The 26,062-nt window shown below is 44.5% G+C and overlaps 1 protein-coding gene across 1 annotated transcript; it reads left to right on the forward strand.

Moving 5' to 3' along the window:
* Window positions 1-710: 710 nt before the first annotated feature.
* si:ch73-60h1.1 (calcium/calmodulin-dependent protein kinase type IV) lies at window positions 711-21,562 on the forward strand. Its single transcript, XM_041935766.1, has 11 exons — window positions 711-817; window positions 5,672-5,750; window positions 6,079-6,141; window positions 7,283-7,365; window positions 8,102-8,174; window positions 11,703-11,793; window positions 13,292-13,366; window positions 15,018-15,093; window positions 15,587-15,713; window positions 16,951-17,103; window positions 18,158-21,562. Exons 1-11 carry the CDS (start codon window positions 711-713, stop codon window positions 18,653-18,655), a joined length of 1,425 nt encoding a protein of 474 aa, XP_041791700.1. The 3' UTR covers window positions 18,656-21,562.
* The last annotated feature ends 4,500 nt before the right edge of the window (window positions 21,563-26,062 follow it).

A 26,062-nucleotide genomic window follows, 5' to 3' on the forward strand; every position in this document is an offset into this window, starting at 1 on the left:
TGTCTCCGCAGATCCAGCGGACATCTGGAGCAGCCCTGCCCGGAATCAAAGCTCCGACAACCAGCACCGACATCCCGCACCGAGGCAGCCTGCGTGTCGCTGGCTGATTCCGTCTTAAAACGCATCCGGATCCCGGACTCTAATTGCGCTCTCGGAGCTGGATCTGCACCGGGAGGCTGCTGCGCTCCGGAGGGACGGAGGGACCGTTTGTCCCGGCAAAAACACGGAAATACGACTAAAACCCGGGAGGAGGGTGATGAACTGAACTGATCCGACATCTGAGAGGGTTTTAGGCCCCATGGAAGCTGCGACACATCTGGACCTGGTGCGCCTAAAGCCCGGTTCCTGCTTTAGTCCGGATTAAAGAGCCGTGCTTGTCTCTGGCGGTCAAAGCTGTTTGTTTCTTCGTAGTTTTCATCTTCTGTTCTGCGATAAACGGTCCTGATCGAGAGTTTGAGGGAGCAGGCGGATCCTCCTCCTCCTCCTGCTGGTCTGGATTAAAGCCAATCAGGATCATGAATCATCCCCCTCTGCTTCTATAATCTGGGTTTTACCGAGCTGGATTTACATCGGAGATCTGCTCTGGATTACTCTGCTCCTGGTTCTGATCGGGTCACGTCTGACCCGGTCTGAACCAGTTCAGGTCCTCGTGTGATCTTGGACTCAGTACTGGTCCTCTCGGTCCTTATTTGGGGAGTTTTGCTCTCATCATGCCGACGTCCCGGCCAGGTTCGGAGCCGGTGGAGTTCTGGGTGGACGGGTCGAGGCGGGACGGGTCGGTGGAGGAGTTCTACACCCTGAGCTCCGAGCTTGGCAGGTCTGGACTACATCATTAGGGGGCACAGGGGTAAACTGACAGTGTGATATGTTCCATGTGGTTCTCCTTGGATCCAGGTTTCTCATAATATGAAGAAACAGAGGACAGGTGGTCCTGTACAGGGTCTGGGCTGTGTTGTGGAGTGTGATGGGGGGCATGTCCATTTGTGGACTGAGGACATAACTTAAATCTAAAAGTCAGAATTAAACAGACCATCAGTTTATGAGTCTGTTTAAATCCTAAATGAGAGAGGTAACAGATGTTATTGTATCCAGATGCTTCATGTCACTGAGTCTGAGCCTGAGCCTGAGTCTGAGTCTAAGCCTGAGCCTGAGCCTGAGTCTGAGCCTGAGCCTGAGTCTAAGCCTGAGCCTGAGTCTGAGCCTGAGCCTGAGCCTGAGCCTGAGTCTGAGTCTAAGCCTGAGCCTGAGTCTGAGCCTGAGCCTGAGTCTGAGTCTGAGCCTGAGTCTGAGTCTGAGCCTGAGCCTGAGTCTGAGTCTGAGCCTGAGTCTGAGCCTGAGCCTGAGTCTGAGTCTGAGCCTGAGTCTGAGTCTGAGTCTGAGTCTAAGCCTGAGCCTGAGCCTGAGTCTGAGCCTGAGCCTGAGTCTGAGTCTGAGCCTGAGTCTGAGTCTGAGTCTGAGTCTAAACCTGAGCCTGAGTCTGAGCCTGAGCCTGAGCCCTAATCTGAGTCTGAGTCTGAGTCTGAGTCTGAGCCTGAGCCTGAGCCCTAATCTGAGCCTGAGTCTGAGCCCGAATCTAAGTCTGAGTCTGTGCCCGAATCTGAGCCTGAGCCTGAGTCTGAGTCTGAGTCTGTGCCTGAGCCCTAATCTGAACCTGACTTTGAGCCAGAATCTGACCCTGAGTCTGAGCCGTGGTCTGAGTCTGAGTCTGTGCCTGAGTCTGAGTCTGAGTCTAAGCCTGAGTCTAAGCCTGAGTCTGAGTCTGAGCCTGAGTCTGAGCCTGAGTCTGTGTCTGAGCCCCAATCTGAACCTGACTTTGAGCCAGAATCTGAGCCAGAATCTGAGCCTGAGTCTGAGCCGTGGTCTGAGTCTGAGTCTAAACCTGAGTCTGAGTCTGAGCCTGAGCCCTAATCTGAGCCTGACTTTGAGCCCGAATCTGAGTCTGAGCCTGTGCCCGAATGTGAGCCTGAGCCTGTGCCCGAATCTGAGCCTGAGTCTGAGCCCGAATCTGAGCCTGAGTCTGAGCCTGAGTCTGAGCCTGAGTCTGAGTTCACAACAAGCTGTACAAGTTCTACTTTCATTTAGAACAAGCCCGAAAACCAACACCGACACGAGAAAGAAAAAAGAAAGAAACTCACAAACAGAACCTGATGGTCTCCGGCCTCATGTCCTCATGTCTTCATGTCCTCATGTCTTCACCTCCATACAGTAGAGGGCGCTGTGGGCCCACATTCACAGGAGGAGACTAAAAGAAAGCAGGTAAATCCAGCTGAGACGTGTTTTTGTGTTGCTGCAGCTTCGCCTCGTCTTTTTGTCCGCGTGTTTTTGGAAGGAGACTGAAGAGGAAGTGACGCCTGCTGTCTTTTAAAGAACCGTGTCCAGACGGATTTTCTGATCTCTGTGATCAGAATAAACCCTCAAAGTTTTCTTCAGTGTCACAGTGATCAGTGATCCAACTGTCTGTCCCTCCATGTTTATGCTGCTAACAGGAGCTGCTAACATGCTAACAGCTAGTTCAGCAGACTGTTAATGGAGACACTCTTGACCATCTTGTGATGGGATCAGACCAATTGATTAATCTGTAGATTATTTTTTCAATTAATCTTTTATTTATTTGGTCTATAAAATGTCAGGAAATGGTGAAAAATGTCCATCAATGTTGACACATTTAAATGTTGACCTGATGGAGGCGCTGGAGGAAAAAACAACGTCATCACAGTTCATCCTGAGGGGAACCACGTTTCATTCCAATCATCCCACAGCTCTGCAGTCACGTCAAACGGATAAATGGTGTCATCTCATCTCTTTCCTCACTTGCGTCTCGTCCTTGTGTCCCCCCACCGGGGTTGCAAGGAAACCAGCAAGGAAACCAGCAAGGAGAGAAGAAACCAGGAAATATGTTCTAAGAGAACTGAGACGTCTGAAGCCTCTGAAGCGTCACGTGAAGCGACGTCTGTTTCTGCTGCATTTACTGTTATATTCACACCCCCACCAACCCCCCTGTGTGTGTTTGGTTTATATATCAGAGACAGTTCTGGAAACATAACGAGGCCACATGAAGGCTTGAAACATAACGTTAAAGTCTCCGACACTTGAAGTTTGATCAATAACAGAGCTGTCGTCTATATGATCAAACATGTTCCACACGTGCTGGGAGGCTGTTAGTGACATCTATAGCAGAACTGAACAGGTGGACTGTGGGGGCGGAGTCTTCATACCTTCATACCTCGGAGAAGAAATAAGAGCTTTGGGACGGACGGCAAGATGGCGCACCCAAAGTACTTCCTGTTCAAGTGAGGATCGAGGGAACGACAATTAGGAGAAATGAGATGCACCCAGAGTTTCAGTCTTGACCGGCGGACACCCCCCCCCCCCGCTCTGATACCTGACAGAGTTTAAGTTCAGACTGAGGCCAGCAGAGGGCTCAGGGTCAGTGAGGGTATCCAGGGTCCTCATCCGGGACTCTGCCCTGAAATCTTTGAATGAGTCTGTGGTCACATGTCCAGCCAGGAACGTCACCATATGAATAAATGATTTGTGCTACAGGCCACCTTCCCAGGTAGACACACCTGTACACACCTCAGTAACAACCATGAAGTTCAGTGAAAGCCTCTCTGACCGTGTCAATCAAAACCAAACGTTATTGTCTCTGTCAACGCAGAATTTATGTTTGTTTGGGTCGCATCAGATTTTACAGGAGTACAGAGTAAAGTGTGACATCACAGAAACTGTCCAATCAGAGATTCCCCTGTCGGTCTCACGGCTTCATGTTCGGTGGGCTTGTTTGTTGAATGAAAGAACCGAACCAGAACTGAAAGCCAGTGAAAAGAAATATAATGACACACACACAGTGTGTGGTGTGTGTGTGGTGTGTGTGGTGTGTTACACACCCCACGTGTGCACGTGGGTGTTGTTTGTTGTTATTTCAGAAAACACCAGCAGCTCCATAGAAACAGCACGATGATGTCAGCAGTGAGTCCAGAAACCTGTGAGCAGGTCACCACCCGCTCTGTTACCAGGTGTCCTGTTTCCATGGAGACCAGCCATGACTGTGTGTGTGTGTGTGGGGGGGGATTTCAGATGGATCTCTTTCCTCCATCCGTCCCAGCAGAATAACAGATCACTCCTACACACACACACACACACACACACACAGTAACACGCACACACACACACACAGTAACACACACACACACACACACAGTAACACACACACACACACACACAGTAACACGCACAGTAACACACACACACACACACACAGACACACACAGTAACACACACACACAGACACACACACACACACACACACACACACACACACACAGTAACACACACACACACATACACACACACAGTAACACACACAGTAACACACACACACACAGTAACGCTCACACACGCTCAGTAAGACACACACAGGTTGACTCAGGTCACTTTTGGGGACGTTACATTGACTTTCATTGATTTGCTGCAGAGCCGAACCCCTGACCCAGATATCAGTTTTTGTGGAAGCGTCTTCTGTGCGCAGCGAGCTGGTCTGGAGTCAGTTGTTTCAGCGTGTTTTCACAGAAGAATTTGTGTGAGACTGAGCAGAGCGACAGAACGTTGATGTGAAGGTTGCTGTGGACGATCAGAAGTCCATCTCACAAGAATGAGAAGCTTTGGACATAAAGTTTAAAATCAGAATTGTCTTATTCCAAATGATTAATGTTGCAGATAAATATGACAGATATCTGTTATTGATTTGGAGTAATAATGAAAAGTGATTCATCCAGATGAAAGATGCGTTTTTGTGTTATAATGAGCAGCAACACGCTGACGTAGATCACTTCCTGCGTCCATCACAGGAAGTGGACGGACTCTGAGGCTGCAGTCTGTCTGCAGCATCACACCAATAATTAGAGTCAGCTGCTCGATCGATCGATTAGTCGATGAGCTGAAAATCAAATATAATCGATGAACAGTTGAGAGAAGCACTGATGTGATACAGAGCTGCACACCGATGTCACCGCTCGGCGAAGCACGAATCAGGTTAATGCAGGAAACGTGGCGCCAGTTTCAGCTTGTTTCAGTTTTCTCTCACAGTAAACTGAATATCTGGATTTTAAAGCACACGTCAGGATAAAAAAACATTCGTTCACTCACCATGTTCTCACATCATACAGCACATCACATCTGTGCGTTCTGCAGAGGTGGAACAAGTTCTCAGATCATGTACTTCAGTAGAAGTACCACAGTGTAGAATACTCTGTTACAAGTAAAAGTCCTGCATTCAATAATAATAATAATAATAATAATTCAATAATAATGATGTTAATGTTAATTTAGTGGCTGCTGGTTTGTTCAGTCTATAATGATCATTCATAATTTGGACCTGTGGCTGAAGTTGTCAGATGAATGTAGTGAAGTAAATAGTTCAGTATTTCCCTCAGAGATAAGGTAGAAGCAGGTTACACAAGTACAAGTACCTGAAAACTTTAGACAAATACTTTTTTCCAAAAACGTTTTTTTCTTGTCCAATCCTGTAAATTCCCACAATAATCAAGTATTTAAAACAAAAACCTGTTTATGAGAAAAATCCATATAAAACATATCAAACTGTTGAAACGAGCTCTTCGTGTGTGTCGGTGTTCAGGTTTAACTCTGCGCTTTGCTTGTTTCGTGTTTTCAGAGGAGCCACATCCATCGTTTATCGCTGCGAGGAGAAGCAGACCCAGAAACCCTACGCCCTCAAAGTCCTCAAGAAAACGGTCAGTGTTCGGCCACGATGGAGGAACCGGGGGTCAGAGGTCATGATGGGGGTCCCTGTTTGTTAGCATCAGCGGACTGTCTTAAACTGCCACACTGCACTGATGGACCAGAAAAAACATGTTTGTCATTGACTGCGACCTGTCAACCCTCTCATTGGGGTTGTCTTGTATTTCACCCTCCTTTTGCTCTCCCGCTGTCCTCCCGTTGAAATATTTTCCTGTGAATCTCCCGTATTTTTAACCTTTTGTAATAAAAAGAAAAGTTTGGCTGTGAGGTGACGGCGGCACACATCAGATCTTCAGCCTCACGTCGTTTCTTCTGTTGCAGATCGACAAAAAAATAGTTCGCACTGAAATCGGCGTCCTGCTGCGTCTTTCCCACCCAAACATCGTAAGTATCGCTGACACTAATAATTAACTGAATGATGATTAGCCTAGTTGTAAAATGTATGTGATGTAATTATTATTATCTGTTTTATCTGTATTTTACATACATGTTGTGAAATATTATAATATTTGACAGGTTTTTTTGTGTATTCTTCTCATATCTCGTACTATGTTTTTGTAGTTGTTTACATCACTGCCTGTAATGTATATACAGGTTTTCTTCCATGTTCATTGTAAAGTAATAATCATAATCATATATGAATATCAGCAAAATATTCCTCTTTTGTTTCCTACATGTGTGAAATGCTGCCCAGGAACGTTCCTGGTTCGGGAACAGTTCCGATCACAATAACATGTGATCCAAACAATCTTCTTTTTGATCACATATTGATCATGTAACAACAGATGAATGAATAATTAACAGGGACAAATGATCTTCAGTCTTTTTTGTTGAAATGTATAACGCTGTAAAAAGTGATGTGTAATTTCATGTACAAGTCGAATGTCTACAGATCTCTGTGTCATTTCAGAAACATTTTTGGAGCGCTCACTGTGCTTCACCATATTTTAAATATTCTACCTGTGTGGTGATGCATGTGCAACAGATCAGCAGAAAACTGAAAATCACATTCTTAAAAAAACCTGAGGTTCTCTGTAAGAAGTGGTTCTCCATCTCTGGCTCGTGTACGTACAGCACGAGTCAGAAACCACACGCAGCACGATGTCAGCTGTTTAATGTTTATGTCACTGTGATTGTTTAAAACGAGTGTAAACTCTATCTCTGTATGAATTTGGTGTGATATACTGTATTTCCTCAGGGCCTTTATTAACCACACCTGCAGAAGACACCAGGCCTTTATTTGAAGCGGGCCTGTATTTGAGGCAGGCAGCCTTTATTTCTAATTCCCTCTGTTTGATCACTATAATCGGTCGTACCACAAAGTACAGTTTGGCTGAGACATCAACACACATACTGGAAGCACTCTGAGCGGCTGGTAAGACCAGAAGAGCTCAAATTAAATGCAGGCTTTTATTTGTCCGTGGCCCCTGATTGAGACACGGCTTTGTTTAAACCACTTTTATTTCTGTACCAGTTTTTATTTGAGAAATGTGGTAAAAATGGAGTTTTTCTTGTTTTCTCTCAGATCCAGCTGAAGGAGATCTTTGAGACGGACACTGACATCGCTCTGGTGCTGGAGCTGGTGACCGGAGGAGAGCTGTTTGACAGGTATGTTATATCACACTACACATGTACCTGCACTGTAGAGGAAAGGACATTAGCTTCCTAAAGCTCTGACACAACTCATTCATGCTGTTGTCTCCTCTGACGTACCAGGTTACAAGGTGTGTCTCCATCCACCTGTTTTTATGCACATTTTCAATCTGTGGATAAAAAGGAATGGATGTCATCTGGTTGTGTCTCTTCTTCTGTGGTGGTTTAATGGCAGCGAGTGGAGAATCAGCTCCACCTGCTGTTTGACTCCATCAGTGAATCAGATTCACGCAGCAGGATGGAGGCAAATGTTCTCTCAGGTTTTCTTTTGCTGACAGTAATCCGCCCACACCTGCACACACCTGATATCTACATGAGCGATACAGTTTTCATAATGGTGTTATTATAAAAATCACTAACACAAAACCGTTGGAGAAGGAGCAGCTTGTGGTGAAAGTTTCGGAGTTGCAGGCCTGACAGTCAGCAGTTTGGTTGAATACACTAGTCTTCGTCATTTCTTCTCTTGTTTAAGGAAGATGAGGTTTTTAGGCTGTAATTACATAAAGAAACATCTTCATGACACTGGAAGCTCAGCAGATCGAAGTACAATACAGAGGACTTTATATCTGATCCACCTCAGAACATAGACCCGGTCTAAAAAGTAATTTTGTCCTCAGTGTGAAGACAGGTGTAGATATACAGGTGTCCTGCTGCCCTTCCTGTTTGGGTCTAATGACATCTTTGTGTTCAGGATCGTGGAGCGCGGTTACTACAGCGAGAGAGACGCCGCTCACGTCATCAAACAGATCCTGGAGGCCGTGGCGGTAAGACTGCTGCCCCACCACTGTCTGACAATCGTCCCTGTCTCCATCCGTCCCTCTGCTCGTTAGATTACTTTTCACTTCCTCCATGTCTGCTCCGTCTCTGCAGCTTCACGACAACACCAGCAGAGAGGCAGTGATGGAGGAAGTACTCAGATACTTCAGCAAAACTACTAAAGACAAAGTATCAGAGCTCTTTGCTCACAGCCCTTAAACGTCCTGCATTGAAATGTTACTTTAGTACAACTATTAAAATAAAAGTACTGCAGTAAAACGTCCCTGTGACGTCCTGTTCTACTGTTCTCCTGTTCTTCTGTTCTCCTGTTCTCTCTGATCTCATCAGATTACTGTGACTCAGTCGTTCATGTCAAAGCAGGATTTTACTGTTGGAGCTGGTTGAGCTTCATTTCAACTAATGATTCTTTTCATTCTGGACAGTCATACGTACTTAATAGCCTTCTTTTTTTGATAAATTCAGGGTTTGGTTCCCCCGATGCTCAGCTGTTGTTCTATCAGCTCTTTGGATGTTTTAGCTGTGTTCATGTCTGATGCAGGATGAGGCTGTTTGTGAATGTAACTCGTGTTCAGGTCTTCGTCACGCTCTTATCCAATGAAAGTTTTCTTTTTAGTTTCTATCTTACAAAATAACCAAAAGATAACAATTCCATTTAGCTTTCTTCATGTGAATGAATGAGATGCTGGTCACACTGTATATTAGGGCACACAGATTCACCATTAACTCATTAGTTATTAGCATGCTTACTGCTAGTAATAGTAGCATATTGGCTAGTCATTATGAAGCACTTAATAATGCCTTACTCTGGGGGAGAGGTTATTAAGGGTCTGGTCAGGCAGCATTAGTCGCTAGTTCTCGCTATCATAGCATTGTCTTCTAGGTCCAGTTAGCTTCTTGCTCCTGCTAGCTTATAATTAGCGTTGTTGACCCCTGGCTCCACTGTAAACCCAGACCACTAACTTGTTAGCTAACAACATACAACATTTGAGTCAGACAGACTGGAAGCTGTTGGAAGGTGGATTTGTTTCTCTCTTTAATGAGCTAGTTTGGCAGTTTCCCCTTGCTTGCGCAGTCTTTGTGCTAAGCTACGGCTAACACATCGTGGGAACACAGAAATGAAACTGATATCCATCTGAACCCTCTGACAGGATTTCACCGGTGGACTGCTCCCTTCAGGCTCACGAGCATGGAACTGCTGTCTGCATTAGGACTTCCTGCGACTGTTCAGAAGCACATTTTGTGGTGTAGGAGTTCATCCTCCTCCAGCTGATGAATCACAGTCTTCCTGTTTCACTGCAGATTTAATCAAACGTGAAAGTGGCATAAAATCATTTTTAAATGTCAAAATGAAATGAGTAGAAAACCACGAGGCGTTCACTGACACTGACGTGCTTACACAACACTGCACAGCAGGGAGGTTATTGGGGGCCAACATGGCTGAATGCACCATGAGGGGAAAATGTTATAGATTGAAGAAGTGAGTGATAATTATGTTAATTATTGCTAGAATAAGTGAAAATAATTCTCTTAATGATCGTCAGCAGCTTCAGTGCAGCTGTTGTTCCGCCAGTAATCATAATGAAATGAGTTTGGAGGAAGTTCTGCCTAGAAGACCAGTTCAGGGGAAACAGTCCTCTGAAGTGGGTTTTGCACAGGTCAGTTTGGGACCAGGGCCCAAATTTCTGAACGAGGAACCTCTAGTTTCTGTAGTTGATGTGGTTAGTTGTAGCTCTTGCTGTGATTGATGTAATTACTGTAGTTTCTGTGTTTGTTGCAGTTACAATACTTTCAGTTCCTGTTGTTTGTGTTCCTGTGTAGTTTGTAGGCGTTGAGTTAGGATTCGGATAATTGCTGTAATTGCAATCAGTTTCAGGTGTTGCTGCAGTTGGTTGCAGGTGTTGCTGCAGTTGGTTGCAGGTGTTGCTGCAGTCAGTATTAGGTGTTGCTGCAGTCAGTTTCAGGTGTTGCTGCAGTCGGTTGCAGGTGTTGCTGCAGTCGGTTGCAGGTGTTGCTGCAGTCAGTTTTAGGTGATGCTGCAGTCGGTTAAAGGTGTTGCCGTAGTCAGTTTCAGGTGTTGCTGCAGTCGGTTGCAGGTGTTGCTGGCAGCAGAGTTGCTGCACACGGCCGCAGCGTGCAGCAGTTGCATGTCTCTTATGTAACAGCAGCTTCCATCCTGCTGCTGAACAGATTAAAACCAGAGAGGATTAACACACACACACAAACACACACACACACACACACACACAATTACACACTGACTACAGCTGACCCACATCTACCACGCAGGGAATCATACGCCTGTGTATGTTTGTGTATATGTGTTGTTATATGTGTGTGTTTTGGGATTACAGTACAGCTGTAGTTGCTGTATCAAATGTGTGTGTGGCAGTAATCTGCTGCTGAGAAACATCCTGTAGCCCCTGAACACATCAACATCCCCAGTTTCTCAAACTGGGGATTGTGACCTCACCAGGTGGACATCAGTATGAACACAGATTAATTTTCATATGGAGCGAAATGACCATTAAATAGAGCATCTGCAACATTAATAGGCTGATGTGGAAAAGACACATTAGAATTCAGTTTAGAAACAGTAGAATTCAGTTTGGAAACAGTAAAATTCAGTTTGGAAACAGCAGAATTCAGTTTGGAAACAGCAGAATTCAGTTTAGAAACAGTAGAATTCAGTTTGGAAACAGTAAAATTCAGTTTGGAAACAGCAGAATTCAGTTTGGAAACAGCAGAATTCAGTTTAGAAACAGTAGAATTCAGTTTAGAAACAGTAGAATTCAGTTTGGAAACAGTAAAATTCAGTGAACAAACAGTAGAATTCAGTTTGGAAACAGTAGAATTCACTTTGGAAACAGCAGAATTCAGTTTAGAAACAGTAGAATTCCGTTTGGAAACAGTAAAATTCAGTTTAGAAACAGTAAAATTCAGTGAACAAACAGTTGAATTCAGTTTGGAAACAGTAGAATTCAGTTTAGAAACAGTAGAATTCAGTTTGGAAACAGTAGAATTAAGTGAACAAACTGTAGTTATTGAGACGTCTCTCTTTGTGTTTACTTTTCTCCAAGTCAATGAGGCGAATGAATCAAATGATGTTAAAATGAATGAGACAGCTCCGTTTCGTACGCAGTGATGTGTGTTGGATGTTAAAGTGCAGCTGCAGGTCAGAAACATGTTGAAAATAGAAAAACTCGATTGATTTGATTGATCTGCTTCTGTTATCTCACAAAGTGCTTTCTGAGTGCTGAGTTCAGCTTCAGACACTAGCTGAGTGCTCACAGAGCAGCAGGGGATGCTGGGAGCTGGAGGAAGAGGCCATCTGTCAGTTCAGTCCATCCTGCCAAGTCCTCCCAGAGCCCCCCACCCCCTACACCACCCCCGACACCACCCCACTTCCTCACCCTAAAGCTTTTCCATTCACATCTTGTTACCGCCGCTGTTCTATCCTGTAACAGTACAGCCTCTAGAGGGCGCTACAGCTCTCTAACTGCCTGTTTGTGTTTCAGTACCTACACGAGAACGGTGTTGTGCATCGTGACCTCAAACCGGAGAACCTGCTGTACGCCGACCTGTCGCTGGACGCTCCGCTGAAGATCGGTAACATCGCTGTTAAACGTGTTTAAATCTATGAATAAGACGTTAATGAAGCCCAGACTGTGATCAGGATGACAACACATAAACAAATACAAGCGTTTTCCTCTTATTCTGTGTGTTTAGAGTCTCTTTAGCTTCTGTAATGTGACGTATTTGAGATGAAGCTGAATACGTGACGTTTAGCTACAATGGCATGTAAATCAGATCCGTTAGATGTGATTGGCTCACTGGATGCAGTGGACTGTTTACCTCCACCCAAACCTCCATCACCTGTTATTAGATCAGGATTCATTTTAGAAAAGTTTCACCTGCTGAAATCCTAATACACACCTCTACGCTCCGCTAGCTAGCCACAAGCTAACGGGGGGGGGTTAGCCAGTCGCTCGAGTTCACGATGAGTCATCACAAATATTCTTACAGGAAGAGAAAAGATTGAGCTCTAAAAATACTCAAACATGAGTGTTTTTACACATTTTTATGATAATCCAGGATGAGAAGACGCTTCTGTGCAGACGTCTGTCGCTGTCTGTCGTTTGTTCGTCACTGATGTCATAACGAGCGTTCAGTCGCCGCCACAGTTTTAAAGAACAACAACAATCAGCTTTACAAAACTCTGAGACACAGAAATCAGCTCAAACTCGTCTTTTAGTGTAAGAACAGAACGGAGTCACCTGGAGCGCGGCGGCAGAAGATCCCAGTGGATCGAAGGCATCTCATTGGCTGACACACCGAGCTCTCTGCATTCAGCCGTTTGGTGTTTTCATTGCACTTTAGAGGTAGATGCTGCTTTGAGGAACTGATAAAGAGACTCCAGAGCTTCTTATACTGCTGGGTTTTACTCCTGTAATATTTCATAGCCTGTTTGTTGATTATATTTTATATTATGAATATATTTATTAATCACAGTAATCAAGTTTATGTTGTGGAGTGAAGTATAAAGTAGCAGCAAATGAAAATATTAAAGTAAAGTACAAGCACCTCAAATGTGTCCTAAGTCCAGTATTTGAGTAACTGTACTTTGAACTTCCACCATAATTCATCTGTGACATCTGGAAATAATCTCATATGTCACCTTGTTCATATTGTGCAGGAGGTTGAACTAATTTTATTGGCAGCAGCCGAAAGCAGAAACATTTTCTTTTCTTCAGTTAGAGTGAATGAACCATCGCTTCTCATGTGATCCATTTATTTGGACGAGGAGAAGCTTCAGTGTGTCAGCTTCCAGATGGCCGATGGGCCTCCAGCTAACAGCTACAGATGGAAGAAGCTCACATTCAGCCTCCACACCACCAGCAGCACCTTTTTTTAGTTCAGAAACTGTCCTCCGCCTCCACCTTCCACTGCTTCATCCCGTTGTTTCACTTAGAATAGAAACAGCAGAACTACATCAGTGCAAGAACATTTTCTTATCTCAAAACCTCAACAGATAAATGAAACAAAGAATAATGTGTTTTTTCTTTTATTTCAGTTTAAATTGTAGAAATGTTCTCCTCTCTTACAGCTGACTTTGGTCTGTCCAAAATCATCGATGACCAGGTGACCATGAAGACCGTCTGTGGTACACCGGGGTACTGTGGTGAGTTCACTACCTCTACTACATTATGATGAAGCTGTACTGGCAGTACTAAATGGTGCAGAAGGAGTACTTGGTAGTGCAGTAACAGGAGTAAATTATTGCAAGCTGATGAAGTTGTTAACATGCAGTGATACATGTCCAGTAGTAGTAGATGGTGTAGCTGTAGTAGTAGATGGTGTAGCAGCAGTAGTTTATGGTGTAGCAGCAGTGGTTTATGGTGTAGCAGCAGTAGTTTATGGTGCAGCAGCAGTAGTTTATGGTGTAGCAGCAGTAGTTTATGGTGTAGCAGCAGTAGTTTATGGTGCATCAGCAGTTGTAGATGGTGTAGCAGCAGTAGTTTATGGTGTAGCAGCAGTGGTTTATGGTGTAGCAGCAGTAGCAGATGGTGCAGCAGTAGTTTATGGTGCATCAGCAGTAGTTTATGGTGTAGCAGCAGTAGTAGATGGTGCAGCAGCAGTAGTTTATGGTGTAGCAGCAGTGGTTTATGGTGTAGCAGCAGTAGCAGATGGTGTGGCAGCAGTAGTTTATGGTGCATCAGCAGTAGTTTATGGTGTAGCAGCAGTAGTAGATGGTGCAGCAGCAGTAGTTTATGGTGTAGCAGCAGTAGTTTATGGTGTAGCAGCAGTAGTAGATGGTGCAGCAGCAGTAGTTTATGGTGTAGCAGCAGTAGTTTATGGTGCAGCAGCAGTAGTTTATGTTGCAGCAGCAGTAGTTTATGGTGTAGCAGCAGTGGTAGATGGTGCAGCAGCAGTGGTTTATGGTGTAGCAGCAGTGGTAGATGGTGCATCAGCAGTAGTTTATGGTGTAGCAGCAGTAGCAGATGGTGCAGCAGCAGTAGTTTATGGTGCATCAGCAGTAGTTTATGGTGTAGCAGCAGTAGTAGATGGTGCAGCAGCAGTAGTTTATGGTGCAGCAGCAGTAGTTTATGGTGTAGCAGAAGTAGTTTATGGTGTAGCAGCAGTGGTAGATGGTGCATCAGCAGTAGTTTATGGTGTAGCAGCAATAGCAGATGGTGTGGCAGCAGTAGTTTATGGTGCATCAGCAGTAGTTTATGGTGTAGCAGCAGTAGCAGATGGTGCAGCAGCAGTAGTTTATGGTGCATCAGCAGTAGTTTATGGTGTAGCAGCAGTAGTTTATGGTGCAGCAGCAGTAGTTTATGGTGCAGCAGCAGTAGTTTATGGTGTAGCAGCAGTGGTAGATGGTGCAGCAGCAGTAGTTTATGGTGTAGCAGAAGTAGTTTATGGTGTAGCAGCAGTGGTAGATGGTGCATCAGCAGTAGTTTATGGTGTAGCAGCAATAGCAGATGGTGTGGCAGCAGTAGTTTATGGTGCATCAGCAGTAGTTTATGGTGTAGCAGCAGTGGTAGATGGTGTGGCAGCAGTAGTTTATGGTGCAGCAGCAGTAGTTTATGGTGCAGCAGCAGTAGTTTATGGTGTAGCAGCAGTAGTTTATGGTGTAGCAGCAGTAGTTTATGGTGTAGCAGCAGTAATAGATGGTGCAGTAGCAGATGTGTTTAAAGACCTGTGTTACTTTGGTATCTGGTAGCAGGCAGTGATGCGTTCAGTGCAGCTGCTGCTCTGTGGGATTTCACAGTCTCTCAGTTAGAGCTTCTGTTAGCCATCTGGCGGCTAACAGGGTCCTCTGCCTGCAGCTCCAGAGATCCTGCGAGGAAATGCCTACGGCCCTGAGGTGGACATGTGGTCAGTGGGCGTGATCCTCTACATCCTGTGAGTCCATTAACACACACACACACACACACACACACATTGGTGTGAGTCAGTATTGACTCGCTCCTGTCAGTAGAGATTTCAGATCTATGTTTTAAGGACTTCGTCTGTGTCATAACAGCCATTGAACGATGATAATGTGAAACACCGCATTTCGTCCCTCTGTGGTCCTCAGACATTCAGCAGCAGTCGACAGTCGACAGAGACGCTGCTCCGGTTCTCTAGAAGTGGAACTTTTCTGATCATCACTTGAAATTACATGTAATTGCCACAATAGTTTATCTTCTGGAGGTTATTGCATTTTTTTTTTTTTGTTCGTCAGCAAAATCACAAAAAAGTCGCTAATCTGAAAAAGGAAAAAGTCGATGAAGTCTTGTAATGTTCATTTTGTAATGTTCATTTTTAATTGTTGCTTTCAGTCTCGGAGCCGTAGTGTTTGTCCACGTTATGAACTCGAGTACCTGTGCCACTAACTGAACTACCTGTTCCTCAGGCTCTGCGGCTTCGAGCCCTTCTTTGACCCGAGGGGGGATCAGTACATGTACAGCCGCATCCTCAACTGCGACTACGAGTTTGTGTCTCCGTGGTGGGACGAGGTGTCCCTCAATGCCAAGGATCTGGTGAGTCCTCTGATCCTCCTCCTGACATGAAGCACTGTGACATTAAAACAGCGTCGTCGTTTTAATGTTGAAGTGTTCTGTTGGAACATATTTAAAGTGAAATGTTCGGTGTTCGGTCGTGTTTAACAGCACCGTCAGCATTCAGTGAGCTGAAAACCTGAATTAGAGAGACCACTTCTTCAAACCCCCGAACCAGGACCCTGAAGTGTGGTCTCCTCACAGGTGTGGTCTCGTGCACGCCCCGTAGGTGTTTTAATCAGGACGGGGAGCAGTTATCTTATCACGAGCGCACCTCTAAACACCGTGGGCTCCGTGAACGCAGCATTATTGATGACGGGTTCTTTATTAATTAATTTATTAATGAACGCCCACAGAAGGACTCACAAACTATTTAGCATTTTTTATAAATGTAAAACATGTAAAAGACAGAATCACAGGTGATTATGATGCAAACATTTCTTGTTCTTGTTTCAGTATTTGCAGTTTTCATCAGAAACATATTCGGATGTTCTGTTTCTGAACAGATTGTTAACGAACTGCATGAACTTCACTGCATCTGTGTGGCTCCTTAAACAACAGCCAATCAGATGACTGCTTCCATTTCAGCCAATCACACATAGCAGATATGTATTTTTTAAATGTGAATTTGTTTTACATTCATATACAACAATAAATATTTGTGTGCATTGAAACATTCATTTACTATGTTTTTATGGTTTTTATATACAAACACTGATATAAATGTATTTGTCCGTTCATTAATACTGCGACTGATCTGACTCCAGTCATCAACCTGGAGCTAACAGTTAGCATACCGCCAGGTTCAAAGGCCAGCCGCAGCCTTGGAAACAATAGACCGACACACACATGCAGACAGATCAGTGCTGAATTCACACTGACTGCGACAGAACATGGTAAAGACGTGTGATATTCTAATTATTCGTAGATACTGATTGGCGTTTACAGCTGCCAATAGAACTGAATGGGTTTACAGTAGTCTGGAATGACTTGAGACCTGATCTGAACATGACTCAAATGACTTGGACTTGTCTGGAAGAACTTTAGTTAGACTTGTCTCAAATAACTTGAGACTTAACTTGGACTCGTCTGGATTATCTCAGACTTGAGACGTCTTGTGCGACTCAACAGTGAACTGCTCGTCAGCTCCGTCAGATCTGACCGTGCCGCCCGGGCAGGGGGCCTGAACTCGGTCCTGTTCCTTTCTGTCCCTCTGCAGGTCAGTAAGCTGATTGTCCTCGACCCTCATAAGCGCCTCAGCGTCCGGGAGGCCCTGCAGCACCCCTGGGTGCTCGGCAAAGCCGCCCGCTTCTCCCACATGGACACCACCCAGAGGAAACTACAGGAGTTCAACGCTCGGCGCAAACTGAAGGTGAGGAAGGCTCGTTAGTGTCGACTGAGCGAAAGACATCAGTGACTCGTCCATATAAAGAGCTGCTGGTGTGAGTCATGAGTCCTCCTGCTCATACTGACTGTGGTGTGATGCCTGCCAGCTCTCATGTGTTAAAAACTGAGTTTCTCAAATTAAGTGGGTCAAAAAGAGGGACGATCTGGAAGGTTTCTGAGGGGATCTGAAAGTTTGTGTCTCCACAGTGCAGCACATGAAATCTGCAGTTTACTGTGTGTAACCTCTGTGTTCAGACTTCACTCAGGTATGAGGCCTGTAAACTGTGATCTCCTTCACTGGTATACACAAAGAAAAGTCAGTCAGTAGTTACTCATGAATCCAGGAATACTGTCAGTCAGAGGGGTTAGTGAGGTGAAGCTGCGTGGTGGTCAAACAGCAGAAGAAGAACAAACAGAAACAGCAGCGACAGTCTCCATCAACACCAGCAGCAGGAAACCTCTCCAAAGTCGTCCAAAGGAGCGTTCACGTCTCTGTGAAGAGAGTGAAACTGGGTTGGCTGATTAGCTTCCTGATATACAATCACAGTAAAGAAAAGCATGATTGACACATAAGGCTGCCACCCAGTTAGACTGTCTTTTCTGGTTTCATGTGCTGGCTCAAATACATGTCAAATAATCTATGCTCATTTGCATGAACTGTACATTTTTATCCCCTAACCCTGTCCATAGGAACTTTTTCAACCATGTATAATTTTAACCATGTTATTATGTTATATTACCCTAACCCTAACCCATGGTTTGCAAACTATTTATATTTTAATGTCTAAATGACTTTTAACCAGGGCTACATGTATGTATATGTATGTGTGTGTGTGTATACACACACACACATATATGTATATATATATTGTATATATATGTGTGTGTGTGTGTGTATATATATATATACACACACACACATACATATGTATATTTACACACACACACACACACACATACACACACACATATATATATGTATATAAACAGCGTGTCTGTGTGTGTGCGTATGTTCATATTAAATGTGTGTGTGTCAATAGGCTGCCATGAAGGCTGTCGTGGCCACCAGTCGTATGCACGAGGGCTCGCGCCGTCGTACCGACAGCTGTGAGATTCCGGGCTCGGGGGCTTCCAGGCAGAGCAGCATGCAGCAGGACCCGGCCCCTGAGTCAACAAGCCCCGCCCCTGCTGACAAAGAGTCCCCGTCCCCGGATCAGCAGCCGCCGCAGGAGCAGGAATCAAAGTCCACCGGTCAAAGTGCCCTCAGCCCCTCTCCTCCGCGCAGCCCCAAACCGCCCAGCTCTGCACCCACCAGACCACCCCTCCGTGTCGACGGGCTTCGACAAGCGTCCATCGTCCCCAAAACTGTGCCGGTCCAACCCCGACTACCGCAGAAGAGCTGCTCTGTGGTAGAGCCCGCCTCCAGAGTCGAGGCCACGCCCACACCTGCCACACCTCTGAGTCCCAATACCCTCAGCAACGGCTTCACGACGGGGGCGGGTCAGCCAGTAAGAGCACCCACTGCCAGTGATCACTAGACCACCAGAGCGGAGACGCTTCACTCTGCATCGACCACAAAAATCACATGATGATGTGAAGGTTCGGCCTTCCATTAACTCTTTACAAACACTTCAAATCGATTATCGGGACCAAATTACACCAGAACCCAGAGTGTCTGTAACATCCAGAGCTGACGTTTAACACGTTCAACAACATCTTCCTATTCGCTCTGCTGTTATGCTAACATGCTAACAACTAAGTACTGACGGAGGGTTTGCTGGTGTTTGTGCAGCCTGGACAGTTGTTCTGCTTTTACTGAACTCCTGGTTTTCAGTCGGAGGCTGGAGATGATTCAGGAGACCAAAAACAGACGCGTTTGTCCCACATCAGGACTTACAAGTGATTAAATCTCTGCTCCTGTTGCTGTGGTAAGAAAAAGCTGAGAAGCCGTCGAGGTCTTTCTATGAAGAGAAAGTAATGCTTCTCATTTAGCTCACCATCATTTGACCTTCTGTCTTTATTCAGATACATTTTTTAAAAGTTGTCGTGTGCAGGTTGGTCAAGAGAAGAATTAGCAAAATGCTAGTTTTCTAGCTAGTTCCCTAGTTTTTGTAGAGTTTCTTTCTATCACGTGAGATCAATGATTAGACTGGACTCTCTGTCCAGTGGATCAGCCATGTGCCTTATGGCATGAACAGTAATAAAGATAAACATTCATGATGCTATCAGTCCTCATCATGTAGTCTAACGAGTAGTTTACACAGAGCTGACCGGACCTGAAGCTGCATAGACACAACGTGAATCCCATCAGCAGTCCTTTATATTTTTTAATTATTTGATAATGAATGAGTTTAAAGCTCTGACAATTAGCCCCAGCGCTAGCACAGTCTGGACTGGGCTTGTTAGCAGTTAGCTCACCTGCTATAGTTGTTCACCAACGAGCCCTGAATAATTTCTCATCAAGACGTTGTTTTGAAGATGCATTGATGAGTTTTGTTTCTGTTAGCAGGACTTTATTCCTGTGGTCTGTTGGTTTGATCCTGGCTGCAGGACCAAAGAGCAGTGCTGTGTGTTCAACACATAGAAATTAACATGCTAATGAAGCATTGAATTGTGGCATTGATCCGTATCTAGATAAATTATCTGGATGATGACATCCAATCACAGACCTAGTATTAAAAGATAATTCCAGCATTTTTCAGCCGCTGTCTTATTCTCATAATTGTTCATTCTAAGCCCGTCCTGACATTCTGATAGTTTAGCCCCCATTAATTTCAGCTGGGAGACGTTTGTGAATTTACTACGTTTCAAAGGCTCTCTCAGCTTATTCAGTCGAGTAAATAAACAAACTAAAGTCTCAAAATGTAAAGAAAGGAAGTATTCTTACACCTGTGTCCTCATCAAACAGAAAAATACAACCACACACCTTCTCAATTCAAGTTTCTCTCTTTTACTCAACCGTTTTCCTTGTCGGCAAACTGGCTTCCTTCGGTCCAGATCTGGCTGGGTTCACTGGGAGGCTGCTGAGTCTGGTTCTGGTTCCCCCGGTGTAAATGCCAACAGTCCTCCGCTGCTCCGAGCTCTCGGTCAGAAAAGACTCCAGGCAGCTAACAGGGCTAACTGAGCTAACTAGCTAACAGCAGTTACTAGCTACAGCCAAATATAGCTACAACAAAGATTACAGTGAGCAGCAGTTAGAGGTGACTCTGGTGATCTGCTGCCCCCTGTCTGTTTGGAGCCACCTTCTCACACGTTGTACCTTTAAGTCCTGATCTGGGACAAACAGACTTGTGTCTCCTCCCCCGCTTCTTCTTCTCCTGGTGCAGAAAGTGGACTTTTTCTCAGATGCTCAGGATGAAGCTGATTGATTGTATTTTGTTCATCTTTGGTAACATGGTGCACATCTGTGTGAAGGACGGGGACAGAGAGCAGTTTCATCTCTGGTTGTTCTGCTTCCTCTTCTTCTTCAGCGGGAATGTGCTGCTTCAGATGCTTCAGACTTTCACAGTGAAACTCAGAGGAGAAGCAGGAGGTTTCTGGTTCAGTTTGAGAGACAATCTGCTTTGGGTTTTTTTATCCTTTCTACTCTTTCCTGTTGACTCCTGCTGCCTTTATCACGCAGCTGTATGAGTAGGTAGATCCAGTCTGTAGTGTTCAGGTAAGTGGTGTGTTCGTGAGCTTCTAGTAAAACGTTGTGTTGTTTACACTTAATCAACAGTGATGATGATGATCTCCTGTTTGCACTGTACAGTTTTTGGTTTTTGAAAGATTATTACCGACATCTTTGCCACTCCACTTGATCAGAAACACAGTCAGTGTTCAGACCCCCCCCAGAATTCTAAATTTGACCCTTGGCCTTGAAAATCAAACCCTCTCATCTGATCTGAAACCACACATTCTACCTCTTTTTGTACAGGGGCTTCCAAAATGCTAAAAATGAGCAGATGTCTCTGGAAAGAAATAATAACAAACCCAGCAGGTGATGCTACTCTAAGATATCCACACAAATCTACGGAGGCTAAGACAGTCCAAAAAGGACCGCAGTTTGAGAAAACAGATGCGAGCGTGCAGTAGTCAACGGCTTCACTAGAGTTCAACCCCTTTCAGAGCGACACAGTGACGTGGGTCGGTGGTCTACCTGAATGGGTCAGCACGTGGTAAAAAGTCGGTCAAAGTAGACATCTCTTTTGGAGTAGCATGCGGATAAATGTCAGACTGTGCAGTTTGGTTCCTCTTTAAATAATCTGAGTTCCGCATGTCTTCTGTTGGACTGATCTGTCCTAGCTGGACGCAGCAGCGTTTACCTGTCCGCAGGTGTTTCTAACTTGTTGCCAAATGGAACACAGTGGATAACCAGCCGCCATGGTAAAAAGCATGTACTCTGTATATTTAATTTACATCTATAATCTTATGTAAAAACATGAATATTTTGCTTGTATCTATCTGGGCTTCTGAGGAACATTTGGTGGGTTTGGAGGTGGGCGGGGCTAAACTGGAACTGATCTTTGTTTTGTGTTTGCTGAGTGAACTTGTACCTTTTTTATTTTGATGGATGACATATAAACCGACATCGTAGCAGTCTTAGCTGTTACACGTGTATCTTTGCATGTATTATTTAATTTCTGTTGATCATATCAGATTAAAGACTCTGAACTGGACCCAGTGGCAGCAGCTGATCTGGGTTCAGTCTGACTAAACTTTGTCTCTGGGGCAGAATTTAAAATCACATGTAGAGTAAAGGAGAGTTGATAAAAACCACCGATGGCTTTTCTTTCTCCTGGAGGACAGACAGATGCTGGGGTGGTTGCAGTCTACAGTCGCTGTCTGGTATCAGAACAGTTAACAGACGTGTTGGCTTAGGGTTGAATTATGTTGAAACTTTAACCCACTTTATTATCGGACGACTCGGCCAGGATTCAGTTCTCCCAGCGCAACACCACCCATCTAAGAACTTATTTTATATTTTAACCCAAGCCTGAAATAACAGATTTTTCCATCTAGCAGAAACAAGTCGTGAACACACAAACATATCGTCAGCTGTTAAAATGATCTGTTGAACTTTGTTGAACAGCTCCAGAACAACATGATGACCGATGTGGAGTCGAGTTTGTGTCGCCTGATGAACGTCAGTCCGGTATTCTCTCTCTTTTAGCTCTGAGTTTGGTCTCCTCCAGCTGGTCTCTACCTGAGTCTGTTTGCTGCTCAGCAGGTCGTGATCAGAGGTTTTAGTTGTTTCAGCTAAACAATGAGCTGAAACTCAGCGTAAAGCTCCTGAAGCTGAGAGGAGCTGCAGGTTCAGCTTCTCTGGAGCTTCATCGCTACCAGAGACACCAACACACTGTCATTTACATACTGATATTAAATCCATGAACAAATCCCAAAAACAAGGCTGAAGTCACAGCTACACATGAAACACACATTCAGCTGGTTAATGAAACAGATAATATCTGAAACTGTTCAACAGCACAGTGAGGAAGCTCAGCAGCTTGTCATCATCAGCTGTTTGTGTCTGTCCAGTCGCAGACTCGAACCTGTGACCTCTTAGTCACAGTCAGTCCCTTGAGCAGACTTTCTGTCTGAAAACCTGCCGCTCCTGGATCGTCCCACACCAGTATGTGGATCTGGACCTCCAGTCTGCCGCCGAAACCTCCAACACTGATATGGCGCTGTAGGCTCTGCCCCCCTCTGACCTCGTCCATGAAACCTCCACGTCCGCTGACGTCGCCGGCGTGTCGTTGACCCACCACAGGACGTCCTGCAGAGGTGAGTTTAATCCAGTGAGGAGGCAGACCAGCATCTGAGAAGATCCCGGATCCCGAGAGAGCGGGACGGATGATAAAATCTGGACAGATGGACCAGAAGCTGGAGACAGACATGGACAAAATAATAAGAATACAAACAAGCTATAAAATGCTTCACATGTGGCAAGAAACTAAAATCAACAACTGAAGTGTGAAGTGGTCTTCATGTCTTCAAAAGTTAAATGAGATCAGATTTTTAAATATTTAACAAGATAAAAACATTCTGAAGCAGCTCTGAGGGAAATTTTACTAATTAGTATTAAAGGTTTAACATTTCCTCTTTACTTCCTCCTGTTGCTCTAACTTCCAGGAAAACACAGGAAACACCGGACGATACATCGGAGAGTGAGGAAGGAAGAACTGACTCTGCGCTGTGGACGTTACTCCTGATGGAGCACAATTATTCATCTTCCTTGGTATCTCCCATAATTCCACACCACTTCATGACATCATGAAACGCTGTCTTGTGACTTTTGTTTGGGAGACCCCTAGTGCCCCACATTACAACCTGTGTGTTTAACTACTCTTCGACAACAGACTTGATATATTTCAGAATGAAACAGGATGCGGAGACGTGGTTGATTTTTCTGCAAAGTCTAAGTAGAGTTTTGTATTAAAGGTGGAATCTGTGGCAAAATAAACATTTAGATGCTTTCCTTCTCAAGCGTGACAGTTTCTATCATTGTTCTGCAGAAGTTCGTGACAGTTTCTATCATTGTTCTGCAGAAGTTTGTGACAGTTTCTATCATTGTTCTGCAGAAGTTCGTGACAGTTTCTATCATTGTTCTGCAGAAGTTTGTGCAGGTAAAGGCTGGTATTGATGACTCTGCCGCTTGTTCTCATTTTAGCTTTCAGGTTTTGGATTTTCTACATCTCAGCTTTTGACTTGGAAGAAGGCTACCTGTTGTCTCATCTTCATCACAATCGGCCACTTCTTCACCAGCGTCCACCAACAGCTGAGTTCCACTGCTGAAGACCGTAGAGAAAGAGACGGACTGTCCTCTGGGCAAAGACCAAACACACCAGCATCTGCAACAGAGAGAACGAACTGCGATTCCAAACACAGAAAACATCGAACCCATAAATACGGTGACCAATGAGAGTAAAGCAGCACTTCACTGCAGGAGGAAGATGAAGGTCAAAGCTGTGTCCATCCTGAAGTCTCGTCTTCCTTCTGCTGTCTCCAACAGTCAGTACTGGTTCAACCTGAAGTCCTGGTGAGGATCAAATATGCTGTTAATAAACAGCCTGCACACATTCGATTAAAGTCTCTATATGTCCCCTGCTGTCAGTGTGTCTGATATGTCTTTTTTATTAAATATATTTTCACGTCAGGTTAAAGTTCTTCACGTCGTCTTTAAACGTGTTTCTACTTTAGATCAAAGTCTTCACGTCGTCTTTAAACGTGTTTCTACTTTAGATTAAAGTCTTCACGTCGTCTTTAAACGTGTTTCTACTTTAGATCAAAGTCTTCACGTCGTCTTTAAACGTGTTTCTACTTTAGATTAAAGTCTTCAAGTCGTCTTTAAACGTGTTTCTACTTTAGATTAAAGTCTTCACGTCGTCTTTAAACGTGTTTCTACTTTAGATCAAAGTCTTCACGTCGTCTTTAAATGTGTTTCTACTTTAGATTAAAGTCTTCACGTCGTCTTTAAACGTGTTTCTACTTTAGATCAAAGTCTTCACGTCGTCTTTAAACGTGTTTCTACTTTAGATTAAAGTCTTCACGTCGTCTTTAAACGTGTTTCTACTTTAGATCAAAGTCTTCACGTCGTCTTTAAACGTGTTTCTACTTTAGATTAAAGTCTTCAAGTCGTCTTTAAACGTGTTTCTACTTTAGATTAAAGTCTTCACGTCGTCTTTAAACGTGTTTCTACTTCAGATTAAAGTCTTTACGTCTTTAAACGTGTTTCTGCTTTAGATTAAAGTCTTTTTTGAGGATTGCTGTTACCTTGGGTGAAAGTCGCTGTAGCTGCTCCTGCTGTCAGTGTGAAGCCGTCAGATCTGCTGTCTGTTCAGGTTCCTGGTTGGTCGAATCAGGAGACTTTGTGGGAAACAGAAATATGAGAAACTGTTGGAGCAGAACACCAACAGTCTCCAGAGGAGCCAAACTGCTCTGGGATCAGATCGACCGTTGGTTCAATCAGTTGGTGAAGGACAGAAAAACAGGAAATATTCTCACTCGTGCCTCAAATAAGATCCGTCTATCAAACCGTCAAAGTCCTTCATAAACACAGAGTCTCTGCTGTGCTTCACAGGATGGTTGGTTTGGAGGGTCAACATGAACAACAGGTCTGAGAGAACAAAGCTCTTTCCTGACATACACGACACAACCTGGAACAGTTTATTGATGCACACAAAGTAGAAGTACACACATTAAACACATTACAGTGCAGTATAGGTGGAGTCAGTGCCCCCTCCCTGACCCAGACTCTATATATGAAGGCCGGGTCAGGAAGAGGGGAGATCCATCGCCACGGACCCCAGCCATCCGGACCACAGACTGTTTGTAGGAACATCTGCACCCCCACCAACAAACTGAGGGACAGCTTCTTCCCCAGAGCTGTCAGAGCTCTCACCCCCAGCAGCCCCCCACTGGAGTGAGAGACTGTGAGAACTGTGAACCACTGCACACCGCACTTTACACCTCCACCTCCACCTTCACCTTCACCTTCTGTGTAAATTATATACATTTTAGTATAGTGGTACATTTCACTGGTATATTTTATTGTCTGTTGTTTATGCTCAATGACAATAAAGAATCTTGAAATGAACCTTTCATCATTTCATTGAAAACACAGCTGTTTGGTGCATATTTGTGTGTTTTGTTCAGTATTTTGCTAACATTCCTCTTCTTGTTCCTGTTTTCATCGTTTTTTAGCGACGTTGCGGTAACATGACAGTATTTGGCTGTTGATGTGGTTATTAATAACTCCTGCCTCTCCTGGGATCTGATCTCCAGGCTCTTCACCACCACATGTTCAGTATGTTGGTGTAATTTGTCTAATGTCCTTAAAATGTCTCTGGCAGACACACTGTGTTGACTGCAGGACGTTTCCGGGAATCTTGCTCACAGAAACTTGGTGTTCCAGCTCTGAATCTGTTTTTCTTCTGTTAATTATTTGACACTAGATTCACAGTGAC

Source organism: Chelmon rostratus, chromosome 4 (genome assembly GCF_017976325.1).
Source record: "Chelmon rostratus isolate fCheRos1 chromosome 4, fCheRos1.pri, whole genome shotgun sequence".
NCBI classification, from domain to species: Eukaryota; Metazoa; Chordata; class Actinopteri; order Chaetodontiformes; family Chaetodontidae; genus Chelmon; species Chelmon rostratus.